Source organism: Sciurus carolinensis, chromosome 8, assembly GCF_902686445.1.
Source record: "Sciurus carolinensis chromosome 8, mSciCar1.2, whole genome shotgun sequence".
Lineage (NCBI taxonomy): Eukaryota > Metazoa > Chordata > Mammalia > Rodentia > Sciuridae > Sciurus > Sciurus carolinensis.
Genome location: NC_062220.1, coordinates 144,524,549 through 144,542,976, shown reverse-complemented (window position 1 = coordinate 144,542,976; position 18,428 = coordinate 144,524,549). Strand labels below are relative to the sequence as shown.

Below are 18,428 nucleotides of genomic sequence, written 5' to 3'. Positions count from 1 at the left end.
TACTAGTTTAATGTATAAGTGCCTAACTCCAGAAGCGGGAAGGGTGACTTTTTAGCACTGACATAACTACTTGGAGAAAGAGGAGATGAATCTGCAGAATCAGAATTTAGGAGAATTGTTCCAGGTCTAGTTAGCATGGTGTATCACCAGTTATGTAAGAATTGCAAGCAGTCTTGCAATCAGGAAGCCTTTGTGACAGGTCCCCTGTCTCTTTTGCCAAGGTCCTTAAAAGCTCTATCCCATACTCACTGGGATTGTGCTAATCTAACTGTGTATATCAGTCTGAAAAGAGTCACTGTTCCAGTTGTTTCAAACTTTCCCACTTATCTGCTAACAGAGCTTAAGCTTCCCCAAGTAACGTCACGTTTTTCAACATGTTAAGTTCTAAGTATTTCATACTTTAACAGTCTCAAAAATGCCAGCTCTATCACCCACCTGGTGGTGGCTTCATGGAAGCTAACTTCATCCAGAGGGAAGAAGAAGGCCCTGAGGAAGGGAGCCTTGCAGACCTGCTAGTCGGATCCATATCAATGCCAGGCAGGTGACTGCATCCCCTGTGTATGCACTAACTGTCCCTGGGGGGACCTAGGCAGCTAGTAACGCTGGCTGCCCCGGGACTCGGGATGGGGAAGGATGTGAAGCCTCTCCCCTGTGTTCCCTTTTCAACCTTTAATTTTTTTGTTTGTTTAGTTTTGATTTTGAAGCTGGGAATCAAACCCAGGGCCTGAGGCATGTTAGGCAAGTGTTCTATCACTGAGTTACATCTGCAGCGAACCTTTGAAATTTTGAATCTTGTGGTGTTTAAAATTTTAAACGAAGTACCTCATGCAGCAACGACTATACATATAATTTATATACTATATTACTACATGGCCAAAAATATGATCTTAATTATGCATATAACATGAACAGCAAAATAATCGTATCAATTTAGACAAGTTACGTGATACAACCAAAATTTCTCATTCTGATTTATGGTAAATATATCTAGATGTGTACTGTAGCATTTTTTTTTTAATTTTCTAATTGTAGATGGACACAATACCTTTATTTATTTTTATGTGGTGCTGAGGATCAAATCCAGTGCCTCACATATGCCAGACACTCTACCACTGAGCCATGACCTCAGCCCCTACTGTAATATTTTTTTGGTGGGGTTGGGCGGGGTATATGGGGCGGGGGATACTGGAGATTGAACCCAGGGGCACTCGACCACTGGGCCATATCCCCAGCCCAATTTTGTAAATTTTATTTAGAAACAGGGTCTCACTGAGTTGCTTAATACCTCACTTTTGCTGAGGCTGGCTTTGAACTCTCCATCCTCCTGTCTCAGCCTCCCAAGTCACTGGGATTACAGGTGTGCACCACTGCACCTGGCTGTAGCACTCTTAAAGAGAAGAATCTCACTATTTTTCCCCCAACACTGGGGATGGAACCTAGGGGTGCTTTAACACTGAACTATATCCCAAGGCCTTTTAATTTTTTGTTTTGAGACAGTTTTCTCACTAAGTTGCCCAGGTTGACTTCAAACTTGGCAATTCTCCTGCTGAGCCTCCTGAATAGCTGGGATTATAGACATGTGCCACCATGCCCCACCTCTCTCTATTTATTAAAACTATTTCTCTAGCTGAGTGTGGGGTCTCATGCCTGTAATCCCAGCAATTTAGGACACTGAAGCAGAAGAATCACAAGCTTGAGGCTAGTCTCAGCAACTTAGTGAGATCCTGTCTTAAAAAAAAAAAAAAAAAGGGACAGGGAAAATAGTTCAGTGATAAAGCACCCCACTAATACCAAAACAAAACAACCAAAGAGGGGCTGGGGATATAGCTCAGTTGGAGAGTGCTTGCTTTGCATGCACAAGGCCCTGGGTTCAATCTCTAGCACCGCAAAAATAAATAAAAAAACAAACAAACAAACAAACAAACCAAAGAACTTTACTGAGAAAAAGTTATCTGGATATGGCCTTGAAAACAAACAAGTTTTGACAACCTATCTAAAGGAACACTAACCAAAAGAAATAAATGAAACATATATAAAAATTTAATATTTTCTAGTAGCCACATTTATAAAGATAACACACCTGCATGATGGGCTCAGCTATATAATCCTAGCACAGGGGTTTAGGATAAAGTGAGAGATGCTAAGTCTCAAAGCAAACTCAAGAGTCACTGAGAGACAGGATGGAGGCAGCGCTCCTGTGAAATGTGGGAAACACGAAAGCTCTGGGGAAAATACCACTCCAGCCTGGCTCCGCCTCCAGTTCAGCCCCTGTAAATACCGCACCCTCCACCCCAAGGCGGGGCTTTCCACTCCTGAGATGCCCTGGAATATGTATCTACCTCCTAAATAAACCTTTGTCTATGCCTTTGTCTGGCACGTGCTGAAATTCCTTCCCATCAAATATGCCAAGAACTCAGATGATTCTGAGTCCAATTCCCCTTTCCCTCTCCAGAGACATTTCTTCTCCAGTGACAATCCCAGTTCCTGGGAAGCTAAGAAAGGAGAATTCAAAGCTTGAGGTCAGCCTGGTCAACTTGGTGAAACCTGTCTCAAAATTAAAAAAACATTACAGGGCTGGGAATGTAGCTCGGTGGTAGGGTACCTCTGGATTCAATCCCTAGTACTGCAAAACAAACAAATAAATATAAATAGATAAAATTAATTTTTTTAATTTTTATTTTCAGTTGTCAATGGACCTTCATTTAATTTATTTATTTATATGCAGTGCTGAGAATCGAACCCAGTGCCTCACACATGCCAGGCAAGTGCTCTACCCCTGAGCCACAGTCCCGCCCCTGCAGCACCTTCCAATCCTGATTTGCAGGTACAGGTGCTCCGCAGCCCCAGGGGTAGTGGCAAGCAACTGAACACCGATCTGCAGACTGTTTAAGTAAAACTCCAGACCCTGTCAATACAAATGTAAAGTAACAATCCCAACAATAAAAGAAACCACAAGAGTATAATTGTTCTCTATAGAGAAGATGAAAGTAAAATGAACTTCCGACTTTTAAAAACAATGTTTCTCTGGGGATGACAACTGTTACTGCCTGAGGCCACCTGTTTAAAATGGTTCTCAGAAGTGTAAGACACCAGTATATCGTATGTTAATGAAATTTTATTCACATACTTTCAATTGACTAACATTCTCTTCAGAAGAAAGGGAAGAGAAAAAAATTGGACTTTTATGAAAAAATGCCTGTCACTTTATCAGATATTTCTTTCTTTCTTTTTTTTTTTTTGGGTGCTGGGGATCAAACCCAGGGCCTTGTGCTTACAAGGCAAGCACTCTACCGACTGAGCTATCTCCCCAGCCCCGATATTTTACTTTCTTAACAGGCTGGGGTTGTGGCTCAGTCCTACAGCACTCGTAATGCACTGGGTACTATCCTCAGACCACATAAAATACATAAATAAGTAAAATAAAGGTACTGTGTCCATCTACAACTAAAAAATGTTAAAAAAAAAAATCTTTGTTAATGATAGGATATTTGACAGATGGACAAAAGATCACCCAAGAAAGCCATTATCACATAATACCTCAGTCAGAAGGTAATGGAAAATTGGTAGAACGAGAATATTTTCTTTCATCTTTTTAGAACAAGGGATTGAACTCAGGTGTGCTTAACCACTGAACCACATCCCCAGCCCTTTTTATTTTGAATCCAAGTTGCTTAAGGCCTCGATAAATTGCTAAGGCTGGGTTAGAACTTGCAATCCTCCCACCTCAGCCTTGGGAGCCACTGGGATTCCAGGTGTGCACCACCAAGCCCTAGAAAAACATTTTCTACCACAGAAAATATTCAGGGGTTTTCAGACATGTGGTCACTTATACTTCAAATAAGTGTAAACTGTATTGGACTTTGGCAAACTAGGGATAAAAAGAGAGAGATACTGGAAGAGAGAGATGCTGAGTCCATCTCAGGAGCTCTTAATCATTCGCAGTTTGAGAGGCCTGTGAACCCTTCTCATGTAACATTTTTAAATGCATAAAATAAAATACACAGAATTAAGGGCTGGGGATGTAGCTTAGTGGTACAGCACTTGCCTAACATACTCAAGGTTTGTTCCCCAGAACCTTCTCCACCCCAGTAACAACAATCAAAACCAAAACCAAAAATGGGATAAGAAACCGATCATAGCACACTTTTTATAGCAAAATACTTAAACAAACCTGTGACATCATAATATAGGAGCTTCATTTATTAGCACATTGGCTAGCAAGATGTAACAGTTACCATATTTTCTAAGCAATGATGAGCATAAACCATACTTCAAGACAGTTCAACAACTGCAATATTATATAAGGATACCTATTATTTCTGCTGGTTGCAAAGTCACAGGTTCTGCCAATTCTACTGGGGTTTGTGGACTACACTCATAATTAGAGGAAATGCTGAATTTCAGCTAAAAGTCTGTGAAAGCAAAACTACATTTTTCCTATGCAAGTTCATAAACCCTGGGAATTCTATTTGGGATAAGAATCCCTGCAGGGGTGCTGGGGCTGTGGCTCAGTGGTAGAGTGCTTTGCCTAGCATGTGTGAGGCACTGGGTTTGATTCGCAGCACCACATATAAATAAGTAAATAAATGAATGAATAAATATCCAACAACTAAAAAATATATTAAAAAAGAAAGAAAGAAACCAACCCTATAGGGGGCTGGGGGTGTAGTTTAATGGTAAAGTACTTGTCTGGCATGTGTGAGATCCTGGGCTCAATCCCAGCACCACCACACACACACAAAAAAAATTAAAGTTTACCAACCATAAAGTCTTCAAAGAGAAGAGGAAGGAGAGAGGGGAGGGAGGGACAAAAAGAGGGAGGGAGGGGGGGAGGAAGGGAGGGGGAGGGGAGGGAGAAAGAGAGAGAGAGGAGGGGGGAGGGAGAAAGGGAGAGAATCTCCTTGGGAAAAGAAACTTTATTATAAATTCATTAAAAAAAAAAACCCTTTCTCAAAATTTCCTAAACATATTTCTAACTTTTCACCTATATTTCCTCTTTTTAGATTAAGTAACCTAGAAACTGTTTAAAAACTACATCCTTACTAGACGATTTGGGAGGAACTGGTATCAAGAAATAAAGAACAAAGTTATAGTAACAACAACAGCATGGTATTGGCACCAAAAACAGACATGAAGACCAAAGGAACAGAAGACACAGAGATATACCCACATAAATACATTTATCTCATCCTAGACAAAGGTGCCAGAAACATACACTGAAGAGAAGACAGCCTCTTCAAAAAATGGTGCTGGGAAAACTGGAAATCCATATGTAATAGAACGAACTTGAGCCCCTATTTCTCACCTTCACAAAACTCAATTCTTTTTTTTTTAATATTTTTTAGATGTTTATAGACCTTTACTTTATTCATTTATTTATATGTGGTGCTGAGAATCAAACCCAGTGCTTCACACATGCTGAGCAAGCTTTCTACCACTGAGCCATAGCCCTGAACCCAAAACTCAACTCTTAAGTGGATCAAGGACCTAGGCATTAGACCAGAGACCCTGTGCTTACTAGAAGAAAAAGTTGGCCCAACTTTCCATCATGTTGGCTTAGGAACCCACTTCCTCAATAAGACTCCTAAAGCACAAGAAGTAAAATCAAGAAATCAATAAATGGGGTGGTATCAAACTGAAAAGCCGCTTCACAGCAAAGGAAACAATCAAGAACATGAACATAGATCCTGTAGAATGGGAGGGAATCTTTACCACCCAGGTTATATAAAGAACTGAAAAAACACCACCAGAAAAATAAATAACGCAGGGCTGGGATCATAACTCAGTGGTAGAGCGCTTGCCTGGCATGTGTGAGGCACTGGGTTCAATCCTCAGCATCACATAAAAATAAATAAATAAAATACAGGTCCGTTGACAACTAAAAAAGTCTAAAAAATAAATAAATAAATAAATAAATAAATAAATAAATAAATAAATAAATAATGCAATCAAGAAATGGGCAAAGGAACCTAACACTTCACAGAAGAAATATGAATGGTCAAAAAATAAATGAAAAAATGTTCAACATCTCTAGCAACTAGAGAAATGCAAATTAGAACTACACTGAGCTTCCATCTTACCCCAGTCAGAATGACAATTATAAAGAATACAAGTAACAATAAATGTTGGTGAGAAAGTGGGGAGAAAGATACTCTCACACATTGTTGGTGGAACTGCAAATTGGTACTACTACTATGGGAAGCAGTATGGAGATTCCTCAGAAAACTTGGAATGGAACCACCATTTGACCCAACTCTCTCACTCCTTTGTCTATGCCCAAAAGACTTAAAAACAGCATACTACAGTGACACAGCCACATCAATGTTTATAGCAGTTCAACTCACAATAGCCACACTATGGAAGCAACCTAGGTGCCCTTCAACAGATGAATGGATAAAGAAAATGTGATATTTATATACAATGGAATATTACTCAGTCATAAAGAAGAATGAAATAATGGCATTTGCCAGTAAATGGATGGAACTGGAGAATATCATGCTAAGTGAAATAAGCCAATCCCCCAAAACCAAAGGCCAAATGTTCTGATATGTGGATGCTAACCCAAAACAAGGGAGAGTAGGAAGGAGAAGAATAGAAATCCACTAGATTAGAAAAAGGGTAATGAAGGGAAATAGCAGAAGAGGGGAATAGAAAAGGCAGTAGTATTCATCAGACATAATGTCCCTAGCCTTGTATTTAAATACACAACCAGAGTAACTCTGCATCATGTACAACCACAAGAATGGGATCCTCAATAGAATAAGTTATACACTATGTATGTATAATTTGCCAAAATACATTCTACTATCATATATAACTAAACAGAACAAATAAAAAAGAAATAAGTTAATTCTATTATGTACCACTGTTATAATGTAAACATGTTGACACCGATTCTTCTTTAACATTCTTACTTCATTTCAGTAGCAAGAAAAATAAACATATCAACTAAGATAAAACGTCCTGATTTTCTACTCAGTCCAGTAAACAGCTACAACTATTGTACAATACTTTGTTCATATGAAATCCGTAATGCAAACTACAGAGCACAAAGCAAGCACAGTAAACACAGAAAAGATCCATTACAAACACAAGTTGAATGTTAGTATTTTGTTGGTATAAAACCACTACTTGAAACATCTGTAGTTATTAGCATTACTAAACATACAATTTGCATAAAATAGACTGCAAAGTATGCATCTCCTTAATGTTAATCTAAAATTGCTACATACTGTGCTCTGACCTACTAATTCATCCAACTGCAGGTTTCAGTAGAAACTAGGGATTCAAATTCTTGCACTCTGATGTGTCCCATCGTAGAACATTAATTATTCCACATGTGTTTTAATAGCACTTTCTAAACTCAAAGTTCTACATAAATGTTCAATGTTATTAGGAGAGGAATTATTTAGTACTATTTAAATCCCTTTATAACTTGTCAGTAGTAGTGGGTTGCAGAAACACATCTTAATATTAACTACAAATTTAAAATTCACCAAGCTTTTTATCAAACAATGACTCTAAGTGCTAAAAATCATTTAACTTCCTGTAAACTGTTATTCTCTCTAGAATAACAGATTTAAAGTGATAGTAGTAATATATAAAACAATAATAATGCATCTAAAAAATATACTGTGTAGCCAGGCATGGTGGCGCTTGCCCATAGTCCCAACTACTGTAGAGGCTGAAACGGGAGAACTGAAAGTTCCAGGGCAGTCTCGGCAATTTAATGAGACCCTGACTCAAAATAAAAAATATAAGAATTGGAGATGTCACTCATTGGTAGAGCCCCACTGCCCCCAGTTTCAATACCCAATACTGAAGTCATGGGGGTACATGACACTACTATGTAGCCATTAAAAATTATTTTAAATAGAATCGAACAAAATGTATTCAGTCTTTTTGTTTTTGCAGTGCTGGGGATTGAACCCAGTGCCTTATGCTTGTGAGGCAAGCACTCTACCAACTAAGCTATATCCCCAGTCCTCTGTATTCAATTATTAAAGAATACAAAACTGAATATAGCATATAATCCCAGTTTTATATATTAAAAAATGATTTGAAGAACATATTTAAAAATTAATTTTTTCTGGCTGATTCAACTCCAGACTATTTAAACATTGTCTCATATATTTTTCAATATTTTCTATAATATCCATGTATTAATTCTTTGTAATCAAAAAGGTTTTGCAGCTGGGCATGATGGCACACACCTGTAATCCCAGCTACTTGGGAGGTTGAGGCAAAAGGAGGGCAAGTTTGAGGCCAGCCTCAGCAACTTAGTGAGGCCCTGTCTCAAAATAAAAATTTAAAGAGGGCTGGTAGAGCACTTGTCTAGCATGCTCAAGGCCTTGGGTTAATCCCCAGTACTGCCCCATGCCCCATACAAAGTTTTGCATACCATAAGATACAGTTCACTTAATATCAGGTATTTTTATAGAGGTTTGAAAAAATGTGGAATTACTCATTATATCAATATGGAACAGGGGCTGAGGTTGTGGCTCAGTGGTAGAGCACTTGCCTAGCATGTATGAGGCCCTGGGTTTGATTCTTAGCACCACACATAATAAATAAATAAAATAAAGGCATGTGTCCATCTATAACTAAAAATATATATATGTATATATTTATATTTATTTATATATATTATTATATATATATAATATGAGAAACAGATAAACTTTTAAGGGAACCTGAGTCCAAATAGTCAAACAACTGCTGTGCACTCAGGGCGTACTTTGAAAACCAAGGCATCTCAGCCTGGTGAGTGCAGCTTCCTGGCTCTGCTGGCCTCTGGCAGCAGCCCCAAACATCACAGACTAAGAAGTCATCTTCTTTCCTGCCTATATATGGACATGGTCTGTATTAACTAGATTACTAACCCAAATGTGGCTATGCCAGGAGCTGAAGGAGATCAAGCAGAGAGGTTCTCTGAAGTGAACTGATAAGAGCTATATGGCACCAAGGGAAAATTTTGGCTTCTTACAGCTGACCAGGGTTTGGCATGCATTTCCAGGTACCCAATTATGCCTACTGTAAAAATAGCAGATTCGAAGAAACAGCAATAAAATATAATGTCATCTATGAAGTAAGAACCACTGGCTTAAGCAAATGAAAAATTTAAGCAAACCCTTGAATTCTAAAATGGTCTTCACAGGGTGTGAGGAAAAGAGGTCCTATGAAAGACTGACACTGGGAGTAAAAACTGGCACAGTCACTTGGGAGGACAATTTGGTAGTGTTTATTAAAATGGTCACCTATACGCCTATAATCCCAGTGACTCCGGAGGCTGAGGCAGGAGGATCGCAAGTTCAAAGCCAGCCTCAGCAATGGCTAGGTGCTGAACAACTCAATGAAACCCTGTCTCCAAATAAAATACAAAATAGGGCTGGGAATGTGGCTCAGTGGTTGAGTGCCCCTGAGTTCAATCCCTGGTACTCCCCGCAAAAAAACGAGGGGCTGGGGATGTGGCTCACTGGTTAAGCTCCCCTGGGTTCAATCTCTGGTACACACACACACAAAAAAGTTGTGCCTCATTGTAGGCTCAACTGAAAAAGACACCTTCCAAAATGTTCACATCCTAATCTCTGGAGCTGTAAATATGAGCTTTGATGGCAAAAGGAACTCTGCAGATGTGATTATGGTAAGGATTTGGGGATGGGACTTTCGATAACCTGAGTGGGTCATAAATTAAATGTAATCCCAGTGTTGTCATAAAAAGGATGAGAAACCCAGCAAGATGGTGCCCACCTGTAATCCCAACACTTCAAGCATCTGAGGCAGGAGGATCACAAAGCCAGCCTCAGCAACCTAGCAAAGTCCTAAGCAAGTCAGAGAGATCCTGTCTCTAAATAAAAGATAAAAAGGAATGGGGATGAAGATCAGGGATAGAACACTTGCCTGACATGCTCAGGTTCTGGGTTCAATCCCCAGCACCACCAAACAACACACAGAATAATAGTCTCTGCAGTCTTCTCTCTTTCTGAAATGGCTGTCTCTGTCCCATACTTGATCACCTGCTGGGTTTTTGTTGTTATTTTGTTTTGGGGTACTACTGGGGATTGAACCCAGGGGCACTCTACCACTGAACTACATCCCCTCCCTTTTAATTTTAAGACAAGATCTTGCTAAATGCCCAAGGCTGGTCTTGAACTTTCGCTCTTCCTGCCTCAGCCTCCCAAGTAGCTGGGATTACAAGTGTGTGCCACCAAGCCAGGCTTCATCTGCTGTTATCTACATTTGTCTACTACTATTGACTAAATTTCTTGCAAAGCAGACTACACTCCTTATGTTCACCCTACGACCACTGTTATTAAAGAAGATGGAAAGGAAAGGAGGGAAGAGAAAGCATGGGACACTTTTAGAAATCTACAGCCCTTTCATAATTATCACCACAGGTACTTCATAACCTATGAAAGAACAGGTGCATGACAACCTACCCAGAAGCCCCAGCCAACAGGAGGTATTTTTTAAAAGTCAATATGGAAGCCAACAAGGCAGATTATATTCAAAGCTGATTTATTTAGCAAGACTTTAGAAATACAAATGGAGAAAAACTGAAATGAAGACTATTATCTCATCTGCCTAGCTACTGCAAACAAGTTGGGAAAAAGAAAATTCCAAAGGGATAATTTTTTTTTTTTTAAAGTCTGGGCTGCCTGCCTGCAGAAACTCTGTCATCTTGTTTGCTAGGTCACAGAGATGGGAGTGAATTGGTTTGTAGATGCCCAGCTAGAGATGTGGGGGTATAACACACTTTCATTCCCTCACTCACCAGCACATGCACACACACACACACACACACACACACGCACACACACACACACTGGCCCAGTACTGTGTATTCCATAGAATATGCTGTAGACTTTCCATTCTCAGAGCACATGCTTTTTCACAAGCATAGATACAACTTACATCACAGCATATATACACAGTCATATACCCCCTAAACATCTGCTGACGGTCATACATCAATAGACACGTAGATACTGCTCACAGGTGCGCACATTGCTTGTGAAAACACAAAAGTACACCCAGAACCTTCTTGGTCCAAGAGGTCCTCTGAATGCTCCCCACATGGGAGATTTGCAAATGTACGCTGCAAATTGCACTTCAATAAAGTATTTGCCTCCTCAAAAAAAAAAAAAAAAAAAAAAAGTCTGGGCTGGGCATATAGCTCAGTTGGTAGCGTGCTTGCCTCGCATGCACAAGGCTCTGGGTTCAATCCCATCAAAAAAAAAAAAAAAAAGTCTGTTGATAAAAGAGTTTTGCTTTCAAGTATAAAAAGCAGCTGACTGTTATGCATAAAGTAACATAGCACCTTATAAAAAGAGTCAATACACTTTAAATACATAATCACTTCTATTCTTATTTAATCATACATTAACCCTATTCATTATTATTATAAGGATCATTATTATTGTTAATTCTTACATTACCCCTCTTTAAAATGATGATAGTATAACATACTAGGTTTAAGAATATGAACCCTGGGCTGGAATAACAAATTTCAGACTGTTTGCCACAATCTGTATGATCTTCAAGTTAATTCTGTATGTGCCAGAATGCCCTCCTTATATACATACATTTTTACAGGATAATAACTAATTCTTTAAGGTATTCATGAAGGTTAAACAAGATAATGGGTGTGGCATGTTTAGTACAGACACTGGCATGTACTATGCTGTGCTGGTGTCATGATGGTGGTAACAATGATGACAAAGATGCTGCACCAGAAGAAGAAAAGAAGAAAGCAGGGATTATGAAGGATGTGGAATTTGCCGAAGGTCACATGGTCAGTAAGGGTCGGATCGAAAATTTCAATTCCAGTCTGACTCTTTAAACGTGACTTTAACTCTAGTCAATCCTACCTCCACGGTTCTCAGATGCTTCCTTCTCACATTTCAGTGCTACCAAAGGTGCCTAAAAGCTGGTTGAGCCTTTTGCCAATCTCAGAACACTGCACCAAGATTCAGGACTCTTCCTCCAGTGCTCAGTGCCTGCCTGATAAAGAATGCTACTGAGGAACAAGGGCAACCTATTCAGTTATTCCGTAACTCTTCCAAATCTAGGATTAGGAATTCTATGAAAATATGTAAACACTTTCCAAAGGATTTTGCCCTAAGGATAAAAAGGATAGTAGAATTCTCCTAGGATAACAGATCAACAAATATCTAAACATCATCTCAAAGATTTCACATAAACGCCCAAAGCCTTGGCTACTTGATGGGCTCAAAACCCAAATGCTTTTTCCCTTACAGGACAAAATAACAAATGAAAAACACTGCTTAGCCTTTTTCTTGTCCTAAATTGTATTCATAAAAAATTCTGGGCATGTGTAGGTTTTGTTTATTGAAGTATAACTTGCTACAATAAACTGCATGTATTTAAAGGGTAAACCCCAAAACCTCCTCATGTCTTCCCTCCCTCCAATCCCTTCCTGCCCACCTTTATCTCCAGGCAACCACTACATATAATTTGTATTTTCTAGAATTTCATATAAATGGAATATATATATGTGTGTATATATATGTGTGTGTGTGTATATATATATATATATAAATATATTTTTTTTTTTTTTTTTTTTTTTTTTTTTTTTTTAGTTGTCAATGGATCTTTTATTTTATTTATTTTTATGTGGTGCTGAGTATCAAACCCAGGGCCTCACACATGCCAGGCAAGCGCTCTACCCCTGAGCCACAACTCTAGCCCCTAAATGGAATCTTAAAAGTATTTTCTCTTGTTTGCCCGGCTTCATCCACTTAGCATAAATCCAAGCTGTATCAACAGTTTGTTCTTTTTATTGCTAAGCAGTATTCCATTGTAGGCATGTACCACCTTTGTTTACCCATTCACTGGGTATCTTTCTGTTTTGTCTTGTTTTTTAATTCCCTATATATCTAAATTGTTTCCAGTTTAGGGCAGTCACAAACAAAGTTAATTTGAACATTCAATTGGCAGGGAATGGGAGGTCCTTATAAACAAAGGATGAAGACTGAGAACCAGGCATGTAGCCCAGTGATATCTTAGCGACACTGAGAAGTCAATCAACTTATCTACCTAGCTACCTATCTAATGCTTATCCCAAGCTGAAGTTTGTAAAGAAATAGGAAATAGGAAACTGAAACCTTCTGGAACTTACACAAATAAGCCATTGCTTTGTTTTTAAAATTTGCCTTTTTTATAAAAACTCTAATGTTCTAGCCAGGCATAGTGGCGCACACTCAGGAGGCTGAGGCAGAAGGATCACAAGTTATAGACAGTTTAGTGAGACCTTGTCTCAAAATAAAAAACAAAAAGGGTTGAGGATGTGGCTCAGTGGTAAAGCACCTCTGAGTTCAATCCCCAATATTAAAAAAAAAAAAAAAAAAAAAAAAAAGATAGCTATTTTTACAGGACAAGAAAATGCCTCACTCTAATGTTTAACTCACTCAACTGATACCCAGAGACCTTGCCTACAAGGCCCTACTTGATCTGCATGCTGCGCCCTCCCCACCAACCATCACTCTTCTCTGTCTTCTGCTTACTGGGTAAGTAAGGACTAGGAGTTCCAAACACGCTAAGGAGACCCGACTCGCAGCGCCTTCTCTGTATGGGACGCTCTTTATCCAGCAGCTATATGCCACACTTGCTCACATCTTTCAGTCTCCACCCAAAAGCCATACTATGCTTTCCTTCCCTGCTCACCTGATGTAAAATGGAGCCTTCCCACATGACTCCATCTCTTCACCCAGCTATACGTCTCTCCTAAATAACACTTGGGACCTGCTATAAAGCTTGCGTGTGCACACGCACACACGAACTGGTCTTCCATACCTGCAGATTCAACCAACCGCAGGCTGAAAATAATCAGGAAAAAAATACGGAAAGTTCCAAAACACAAAACTTGAATTTGCCTTGCACCAAGCACTATGTTGAATCCACACAAATAAAGTGACATGTAAGCACGCCCACCATTCAAAGACCCTGAGTCTCGCTCCAGCACTCTACTTGAGCACAGTTCCCCTGCGGTCCCTTTTATGTACCCCGTAGCTAGACGGAGAACACGAACAGACCTTTTCCTCTTGTCATTTTCCCTAAACAATACACTATAGCAACTATTTGCCCAACAGTCATATTGTATTAAGTATAAGTAAACTGGAGATTATTTAAAGACTGCAGGAGCATGTGCCTAGGTTACATGCAAACACACCACCACCACTTTATATAAAGGACTTGGTCTTCTACAGGTTTTTGTATTCAAGGGGGTCTTAGAGCCAGCTCCCCCAAGGACACACTGAGGGATAATCGTATATGTCACATACTTATTTGTTATCATCTATATCCTCCTACTTTTTAATGACAGGGATTTTATTTCATCCATTGCTATAACCTCAACATCCAGGAAAGTGAAATTAGCCGCTTCTGAATTCCACAAATACCTGTATTAATTTTTTGACTAAATATTATTGATCTTTTTCAAAAACATATCTAGAATTAACTGGGAAGAAATTTTTTAATTCAAACGTTCTGCTCTTATTTAAATTAAAATACTAAGTCAAGCCAGGCATGGTGGCACATGCCTGTAATCCCAGCAGCTCAGAAAGCTGAGACATAAGGATTACAAGTTCAAAGCCAGCCCTACACAAGTTAGCAAAACCTTGTCTCAAAATAAAAAATAAAAAACGAGGGCTAGGTATGGCTCAGTAGTTAAGTGCCCCTGGGTTCAATCCCTGATACAAAACAAAAACAAAACAAAACAAAAACCTAAATCAATGCTAATTGACTTCTTAGAATGGATTCTTTATTCAGATTGACATTTAACTTTGCACAGCACTTAAAGAGTGGGAAAAAAAAACCACTGGAATTCAAAGGCAGAAAAGTGTAGGTCTAGTCATTAGCCTGCCATAACTAGTGATGCTACAACCACCAAGGAGTCATAATCTCTCCAACCATCTCAGATAACTTCTTTCTAAAATGAAGGAAACGATTACCTCTGAGGGACATTCTAAGTTCCCTTCATGCTCTAAAATTGTGACTCGTCACAGTCTTACGCGGTAAGGTTGCCAGTCACAAAATACACAACCTAGTTTGAATCCCATCCCTCATAATCAAAATTGTTAACTGAGGATCCTACAAAATAAAACCCAATAAAGAATAGCCATTTTCAACCACATGTGCATTGGAAAGAGAGGCTTAGAAGAGTGTACTTCATAGGGATGGTAGCATTTCAAAAGTTAACTTTAAGCAATTAATAAACTTCTAATCTTCCTCAAATATGAAAAAGAAACAGTTTCTAGGAAGGAAATAAAGATACCTGTTTATTACTCCAACCATAGACAGGGGATTTAAAATAATTACAAATATAGGGCTGGAATATTTACTCAGTGAGAGTGGACATGTTTAGCATGTGTAAGACTCTGGGTTTCATCCCCAGCACCAGAAAAAAATTTTGCACATGCATGGAGGAGTAAAGCACATGATTAGAAGCAAATGTATTTGAGATGAACAGAACTGGGTTAATTTCCAGGCTAACTATGACACCCGGAGCAAGTTGCATACCTGTTCTGTTTACTTGTCTCACCTATACAATGGGTATAGGACATACAATTCTTACAATGTAACAAGATTTAGTTCCCAAGGTCTTTTGAGAATTTTATAAAATACCTGACACACAGGATACATTTAATCAATATCATTATTAAATAATTAAATGTGAATACACCCTCACAAACAAATCTAATATCCACAAAAACTCTTCTTAGCTATCTATCTTCGGATACTATGTAGCCCATATAACACCAAAAGTGCTTCACTGCAGGTAGCCACAAAGGAGAGCCCTCCTTGCGACACTCATTCACATATTTTTTGTAAATACTTTTATTAGTTGTTGATGGACCTGTATTTTGTTTACTCATTTATATGTGGTGCTGGGAATCCCCAGTGCCTCACCCATGCTAGGCAAGAGCTCTACCATTGAGCCACAACCCCAGACCAACTCATTCACATATTAGTTTCTGAGAGGTTAGACCATAAATTAAAAAAAAAAAAAAAAAAAAAAAAAAATTAAACCTATCAGGTCAAAGAATCTTCCTTTTAAAATCATTCTTCAGGTGAAACAGCTGACAAGTTCACTCAATACATTTTAGGAAACACAATTTAATGGCTCAGGTATTTTAACTAATCTTATTCTAATCCTGCAAATAATTCATAAATGTAAATATATATATATATATATATACATATATATATATATATATATATTTGCTTCCATGAACTTAGTCTCCAAGGAACAAAGAGCATCCACTCCCCACCTTTCACATACAACAGAGCCAATTAAATCTCAAGAGATTCCACCATTATAGCATAATATTCCTTGAGTTTTCAGACAGATGAGATGCGCAGACACACCTTGCTTTTTATAGAACAGGCCCAAATAAGAGAAAATAAAATTATGATTTCATGTTAGGAATTCCCTACCAACTTATATCTTCTCGGTTTTGATGGCCAAATTGTAAAATAAGTCAATTAAGAGTTCAAAACGGAAATGCTGAAGCAACCTTAAAACCAGACACACAAACACAGTGGAACGTATTCGCATCTCAAGCACGTCCAAATGTCTCAGCCAACGCGACCAGATCACTGCCATTTCCAGAAACACACATTAATGGGTTTTAATCCATTTCTATAAATGCTTGTTGTGCTGAAAGCCAAAGTGCATGGAAAACCACAAAACACAAAAGATTCCTCGCATTCCATTTATAGCCAGAAGACAGACCATCTTCTCCCCGCCGTACCCAGAGAGCCCTCCTTGCGACAATAAGAATTTCATGACACCCCATGCTACCTACACACCGAAATGTCATCCCACAAAGTGGAAGGGCAGCAGCGTCAGCATATGCCGGCCTGGATGAAACCATACTGCCAGTTTTCCCACCTCCAGGCAGACATCAAACCGAGTGAAGCCGGTGGAAAGTTCCCATTCACCAAGCATTTTGGTTTCCTTCTGCCTCCAACCCCAGCAGCACAACTGCTTTTTTGCTTTTGCACCTGCCGCGGCTCCCTAAGCCTGGGCTTCTCCGCGACCCCTGAGCATACAAAAAGGCCCTGCGGCCTAAAGAGCCTGTGACCCTTGGCCGAGAGCACACGCAGGGCCGCGGCATCATCTCTCTCGCTGCCTACACCCCGCTTCTCTGACAAAGGCCGGGTGTCAATCCGAGGCACGACACAGAGAAGTTGCTGAATTGCCCATCGAGGACCGGCGGCGGCCACTACCTCTCCTGAACGAACACACACACACACAGAACGGGGGAAGCAGAGCAGCGAGAGGGTGTGCAATGCTAAATAAAAATGTCTCCAAAGCCGAGCAACCTGGGTGCGCCTGGAAGGGAGTGCAGGGGGCCCGTGGGGGAGGGGAGAGAGGGCCGGGGAGGCGGCGGCGGCTCCCCCGGGACATCCAGGCCGTGCCCAGTGATGGGCTAATAAAATGTCGGGGGTCGGGACGTTCAAAACGAAACCACAAATGAGGTCCGGCGGCCCCGAGGCCAGGCGGCAGGGCGGCGTGCGGTCTGCAGACTGCGGCCCGGCCCGCACCTGCTCGCCCGGCGCCCACACACCTGCCGGGCAGCCATCCGTGGCTCGCGGGCCCGCGCCCCGGCAGGGCCACCCGGCGGGGCTCGGCCCGGCGCGCTCACCTCCAGGTCGGTGTCGGCGGCCTCCGGGGCCCCCAGGATCTCACTGGGCAGCTCGGCCAGGTCGGTGACCCGGATCAGCCCGTCGTGCAGGAAGATGGTCTCCTCCTTCACCGAGAGCCACTGCGCCGAGTCCGCGGCCGCCGCCGCCGCCGCGGCCGCCGACGAGCCCATGGCCGGGCTGAGGGTTGGCGCTGAGGAGAGACGCCCGGCCGGGGAGACGGAGCAGGGGCAGCGGCGCTCACCGGCCCATGGCAGCGGCCGCCGCGCCCGCCCGCAGCGCCCCGCCGGCCGCCTCGCCCGCGCAGCTCCGCCCTAGGCGGCCCGAGCCGCCATCCTCCCAACCCGGCCCCGGAGACCCCGGCCCTGCTGCTGCCACCGCCGCCGCCGCCCTGAGGAGCAGGATCCGCCTCTGCCGCTCGGCAGCCAACTGTCAGTGAGACGCCATGTTGGGGGCGGGGCTCCCGGCATGCCCCGCGGAGCGGACAATACAGGCCCCGCCCGCCCGCTGGCCCCGCCCACGGCCCCGCGGACCGGGCGCAGGGGCTGCAGAACCTCGCCCTGCGTTCCACCTTGCCCTCCATTCCACCTTGCCCTCTGGCCCACGTGCCCGGCCCCTTCCTCCCCTAGCAGTTCGGGGTCGCCCTGGTTCTGCAGTGCACTAGGACAAGGCTTCGCCGCCTCCCCTTCCCCCACGCAGGTGTACACCCCTTGCTGGGGCAGGTGTACACCCCCCCCACCCTGGGCAGAACTTGGAGG

The 18,428-nt window shown here is 41.5% G+C and overlaps 1 protein-coding gene across 1 annotated transcript in view; it reads right to left on the bottom strand.

The window, feature by feature from the left end:
- Positions 1 to 18,086, bottom strand: part of Hectd4 (HECT domain E3 ubiquitin protein ligase 4) — a 173,490-nt gene extending 155,404 nt beyond the window's left edge. The window contains 1 exon segment of the mRNA XM_047560128.1: positions 17,673 to 18,086. Within this exon segment, the coding sequence (XP_047416084.1) occupies positions 17,673 to 17,843 (171 nt within the window). The 5' untranslated portion in view covers positions 17,844 to 18,086.
- Positions 18,087 to 18,428: the final 342 nt, after the last annotated feature.